The sequence below is a fragment of the Cibotium barometz genome, chromosome 43, assembly GCF_041138505.1.
Source record: "Cibotium barometz isolate CiBa-2024 chromosome 43, ASM4113850v1, whole genome shotgun sequence".
NCBI lineage: Eukaryota > Viridiplantae > Streptophyta > Polypodiopsida > Cyatheales > Cibotiaceae > Cibotium > Cibotium barometz.
In genome coordinates this window covers 21,949,778-21,955,578 of record NC_141088.1, presented here as the reverse complement: position 1 = coordinate 21,955,578, position 5,801 = coordinate 21,949,778, and the positions used below count along the sequence as shown (strand labels likewise).

Below are 5,801 nucleotides of genomic sequence, written 5' to 3'. Positions count from 1 at the left end.
GGATCTCTCTCTCTCTCTCTCTCTCTTTGGGGTTTGTGAAGGTTCAAGCCAGCAACCCTTACAAGGAGCAAGCAAAGAAGGGCTGAACAAATCCCCTCTATGTCTCCCACAGATTCTCGTGTGTGGAGGACATAAGGTGGAGGGAGAGGAGAGAAGAGGAAGGGGGGAGGCTTTCCCAGTTTGCGAAGTGTACCATCATCCTTAATCCAATCAATATTAATACAAACGTAATAAACAATCAGTAATCAGTGATTCAATTAGCGTGATGGGGTGCTAACCATAACGCTTGAAGTTTAAGATAGCACCGACATTTGATTGGATACACAAGGCAAGGCATACACTTTTGGCAACATTGTTTTCAAGCAGCTTTAATAATTATGGAGGCATATGGTAGGTTGTTGGTTGGCCTTTAGCACGTGTCACTTCTCTCTTGCAATTCGGGAACGGCCTGTCTTTCTCTCATCAATCTCCTGTCCACGCAAACAAATATGCTCTCTCTCACACACACAGCAGCGAGTGTCTCCTTTCCAAGCAAACACAAAAGAGAACACCAAAGCCATGGTGACAAAAGACCAAAGGGAAGCAATCGATTCACAGACCGTTGGGTAAGGTTGGAGTACCAATCAAGGGGCAGGTTGACAAAAGAGAATAACCAAGGGCAGCAATATCTTAAGTTCATCCATAGGGTAGGTTGACCAAAAAGAATATAACAAGGGAATATTGCAATCATGGGGTAGGTTGACAGAAGAGAATACCAAGGGAAGTAATATCTAAGTGAATCATCCATGGGGTAGGTTGACAAAAGGGGGACAAACGGAGAATAATCCAATACCTTAAAGAAAAATGATCACAAGGCACAAACCACATGCCCTCGACCCTGCAAATAGCAGGCCATGTATTTCCCACAAAAATTTGTGAGTTCGATCGTACAGTCACATTGGTGTGACAAAAATACTTCCAATGTTACCAGGACCGTGTCTTCTTCAGAAGAATTATTGGGCACATTCTGGAGATTGACTAGCTGAAGTGTATCTTAAGCCTCTGCAAACCTGTGGGGGTCAGGATATGGGACCAAGGTGAGAGAAACGGATTGACTGAGATTATAAAAAACCATCTTTGTGTAGAGTGACATGTTAGACATTACCCAAGCTCTGAAAGCTGCATGTGTGCTTCAGCATAATCCTTGAAGAAAGCATCTTCATCCTGTTTGCAACCAGAGATGCACAATACAAATATTCATTGCAATATCATAAGCACCTCACTAAGTAACAAAATCATTCTCAGATGAGTCAAAGCCAAATTTACCTTAGCATACAGCTCCACATAAGGACGAAAAGATAGATCTTCAATCAAAGCCTTGTCCGAAGGAAGCTGCAATAAGCCTTCTTTTTCACCTGTAACCAATTCTCTGCCAACAGCATGCAGAATTTAAGAGCTACAAAACAGTAGACGGCTAGCAATTCAAGAAGTAAACTTAGTGGTGGGTTGCTAGGCATGTTAACGCCTCTTACATGAAGTAGGAGTTGTCAAAAATCAGTGGATTGCTGGTCCAAGCTCCTTCAAAACCAGATCTATCCTTGTGAGCACTACCCTACAACATCAATTGTATCACTTTACATAATTTGGAGTTCAATTCGCTAAGTCCTGGCCTTAGTTATACACGAGGGGTGGCAAGTCATGCACATGGATGTGTGTGTATATCAAAAGAATCACGTTTTCATACCAAGGTGTGGGCACCGGAGAGTGCCACAATCTCCTTGTCACCGAGTCCCATGTGGGCAAAAATGTTTCGTAGGTGACTAGCACCTGCACAATAAGAGAGAAGTTTAGGTGGCCTCCCTCAGGTTTCATGACGTGATTCGAAAAACTTGAGCACTGAGGGTCATTACAAAACATCTGCCCAAACAGGAAGGGGTTGAACAGGGGTGATCCCCCCACCCATCTAATTTTTAACAGTGGGGGTTATTGTCTGTAAGGCTCTTGAACGACATCAAAAACCAAATTGAAATAACACCTCTTGTGGCATCAGGAAGGCGGCCTTCTTCGGGACTTTCCGGAATATCCTATGAAAACACGAACAAGTTTGTTGATGAGAATTCAAGCTAGTAACATATTACATGTTGAAACTCCTATAGCTGCAATGTGCATTGTTACAAATAACCAGGCTCACCTTTCGCCCAGCATGGAAAGGAATCTCTGGCCCTCCCGTCACTTCAACGGCAACAACACCAGCAAGCTGCAAAAACAACGAAGCCTTCCTATCAAATGAGCAAATACCAATATAGTTGTAAATAAATGAATAAATATGGTTGTATATGGGTGCAGTTTTGTAGCACCCTACTACCCTCAATCAAGAGAGTCGTGTAAGATGACCCATCCTTTCAAAAGGCTCATATTTACTATTTCCCAAACTTTACAAATACCAAAGTGCAATCTTGATTCCATGAGAGTCTATTCACAAAAAAAAATCATCAACTCCACACATAGCATAGGTTAGCAAAGACTGCATGTAATCTATATGCTATGCGTGATGGAGTTGATGATTTTTTGTGAATAGACTATCATGGAGTCAAGATTGCACTTTGGTATTTGCAAACGGCATGTAATCTATGATATGCGTGATGGAGTTGACGATTTTTTGTGAATAGACAATAGACTCTCATGGAGTCAAGATTGCAGTTCGGTATTTGAATTGATCGTCTCATGACTCTCTTGATTACCCTTCACGACTCTCTTGATTGAGGGTAATCAAGAGAGTCATGAGACGACCAATTCTTTCAAAAGGCTTCTTGAAGCACCCTACTACCTTCAATCAAGAGAGTCGTGAGATGACCAATCCTTTCAAAAGGCCCATATTTACTATTTCCCAAACTTTACAAATACCAAAGTGCAATCTTGACTCCATGAGAGTCTTTACATGCAATGACAACCCCCCCACTGCCCAAGAGCAGGTCTAGAATCATACATACGTAGACGACAATTTTTTCATAGATAAACCATTGAGCTGACTCTCTCTCATTTCTACAGAGATAAAGGTCAGACAAGCTAGCGGTAAAGAGCACAAGCTACACGATCGCTGGTCACGCAATTTATATAAGGAATTAATGTAAACCAGTCGACCGCAACTTGGACCTTTAAAAGGCTCATCCTAACAAACCTGGTAGAAATCAGCATAGGAAAGGATAGGGAACTGCTCTTTGATAGGCTCAAGGAGCCTGATGGCAATGTCAAGTCCTGCATTTGCACCATGGGCCAACTCATGGGAGTTTCTAATCGTCCCAAAAGGTCCTCCAGTCTTGGTCTTCACATCGTAGGTCCCTGCACCGTGCCATCTGAACACATGCCACCGACAACAGTGTAAGGCTTCCACATCCTGAATTAAGGTTACTACATATAGCAGCTTGATAAACACTGAGGCCTCAAAGAGAACAAGTACTTACGCCAGCCTGACCATAATGGGAGCACAGCTCTTTGCTGAGAAAAAAACAAACAAACAAAAATAAGACCGTGAAGGCATGCCTTAACTAAAGACATTGCAACGCCATGCCTTAAGTCTCCCAGATCGATGCATAAACCCTGATTATTATATGTATCTGATATATTAATGTGGCTTGACTTGACTCTCCAATATTGATGGGTTGATCCCTTATCTGCTGACCTATAGAAGCTGCCAACATGGTTAAATTATAAGCTAAATAGATTTTGTGCTCAAATCTCCTAGATTTAAATACCAATATTGATGGGTTAATCCCTTATCTGCTGACCTATAGAAGCACCATGCCAACATGGTTAAATTATAAGCTAAATAGATTTTGTGCTCAAATCTCCTAGATTTAAATACCATGTCCTAGTCTTCCACATTGAAGCAGCATGTATAATCTCTTTTAATGATGCATCACGGCCTGATATGACCCATTAATGCACCAGGTATAAAATGACAATGAAGCCGTAACCTGAGAATCTGCACATGCAATGACCATGCCCTAGCCACGTCCTAATGTTGGGATGCATTATCCTCAATATCAAGAAATGATGGTTCACCATGCCCTAATCTGCTACATTGGACCAGATTTCCGTGCCCTGACTAAATAGGATGATGCAGCCACGCTCTTACTCCTACATTTCCATGCCCTGGCCTGATACACTAGCTGCTGCATCAGAAATGCGAACAAATGCTCTTCAAAAGAATACCTGCAATAAGCCCCCGCAGCTTCTTCTTAGCTTTATCTAACGTAGCTTTATACTCCTCGCTGACGGTGGGGTATATTTTCGCCATGTGAGCTCGCTGTCTGTGTAAAGTCAAGCTTCGAGAAAGGATGCGCAGATATTATAGAGAGCGCTGGTAATGGAGATGAAATACCTGTTGAAGACGGGGCAAGCGGCTATGATTCCCCCTTTGGACTATACTGAGTGAACTTACTGTTGTTTTTGCCTGCTCGTTTTTCAGCATTTTGTCTTCGTTTTATAGGATGCTGTTTTTGTATTTTTCAAACGTCCTCTTCAAAAATACGTTTGAGTGTAATTGCACCTTTGAAATTTATAAAAAAAATACCTCCAAATCCTGAGTTTTAAAGGTTTAAGATTTGGTCATTGTAAAAAATACCTCCAAATCCTGAGTTTTAAAGGTTTAAAAATTGGTCATTGTAAAAGGTTTCTCTTTAGTAAAACATGTCAAATTTGTAAATTTGACAGAATTTTCTTGAAGCTCTATGAGATGAAAAAGTTTTCTCCCAACACTGGTGCCTATTAGAGCCTCATTGCTATGCACATAAACTGTGAAAATGGCATCACTAAAAATAATAACATTAGTGACTTCGTGCTGAAATGCAAGAAGTGCTTGGTCAATAAGCATGAGCATCTCAAAGTTGGAGATTTGCTACATTCGTTGGATATTCCCAAAGGAAAATGGGAGTGTATTTACATGGATTTTATCATTGGTTTACCTAAAATGACTCGAGGGAATGATTTGATTTGGGTAGTGGTTGACAGATTGACTAAGATGGTCGATTTTATACCTACTGAAAAGGAGGTGAAAACTCCTGAGTTAGCTAGGTTGTTTATCGAACATCTCTACAAGCTATATGGCTTGCCCGTAGATATAGTTTTAGATCGAAATAGAAAGTTTGATAGCTACTTTTGGAGGGAAGTCTTCAAAAAGTTGGTCACTACTCTGAGTATGAGTACCTACTAAAAAGGAGGTGAAAACTCTTGAGTTAGCTAGGTTGTTTAACAAACATCTTTACAGATAGGGATAGCAAAATCGATAGCCACTTTTGGAGGGAAGTCTTCAAAAAGTTGGACACTACTCTGAGTATGCGTACGGCTTATCATCCGCAGTCTGATGGTCAAACCGAGAGAGTTAACCAAGTGTTAGACGACATGCTTAAAGCATATGTCAGTAAAAAGTAATCCAATTGGAAGGAGTACTTGTCACATTCGGAGTTTGCTTATAATAGTTCGAAACGCTCACTGGATTCAGTCCATTCATGTTGATGTATGGTTTCCAGCTGAGATCTCCTATAGTTGTAGGGCTAGAGAAGGAGAAAATTTAATCTGTCAAAAATTTCCTTCATGACATGCAAGATATGCTAAAAACACTAAGAGATAGCATCCGTAGGCACAAGATCGTACCAAAACATATGCTGATAAGAGCCGTAGGGAAGTGACCTTTGAAGAGGGTGACTTTGTTTTCTTGAAAGTATCTATGAAGTCGGAGACTCTCAAGATGGAAAAGTGTCAAAAGCTTTCTCCTAGATATACGGTCCCTTCAAAATCCTTAAGAAGATTGGTAGTGTAACATA

General features: G+C 41.0%; 1 protein-coding gene across 1 annotated transcript; it reads right to left on the bottom strand.

The window, feature by feature from the left end:
• Positions 1 to 648: 648 nt before the first annotated feature.
• On the bottom strand, positions 649 to 4,431 carry LOC147613693 (L-ascorbate peroxidase, cytosolic-like). The gene is made up of 10 exons (XM_086781204.1): positions 4,192 to 4,431; positions 3,441 to 3,474; positions 3,158 to 3,332; positions 2,171 to 2,236; positions 2,015 to 2,063; positions 1,724 to 1,806; positions 1,512 to 1,591; positions 1,306 to 1,408; positions 1,145 to 1,203; positions 649 to 1,049 (listed from the first exon to the last, which is right to left on the bottom strand). Exons 1-10 carry the CDS (start codon positions 4,274 to 4,276, stop codon positions 1,034 to 1,036), a joined length of 750 nt encoding a protein of 249 aa, XP_086637330.1. The 5' UTR covers positions 4,277 to 4,431; the 3' UTR covers positions 649 to 1,033.
• Between the last annotated feature and the right edge of the window lie 1,370 nt (positions 4,432 to 5,801).

What these genes read in the sequence shown, in the direction of transcription:
- LOC147613693 (XM_086781204.1), bottom strand. Translation starts at nt 4,276, where the DNA reads ATGGCGAAAATATACCCCACCGTCAGCGAGGAGTATAAAGCTACGTTA. An exon ending in CCTATGCTGATTTCTACCAG is followed by an intron (nt 2,237 to 3,157) that starts GTTTGTTAGGAT and finishes TTGTTTTTGCAG; the next exon opens with CTTGCTGGTGTTGTTGCCGT. An exon ending in TTTGACAACTCCTACTTCAT is followed by an intron (nt 1,409 to 1,511) that starts GTAAGAGGCGTT and finishes TGCTGTTGGCAG; the next exon opens with AGAATTGGTTACAGGTGAAA.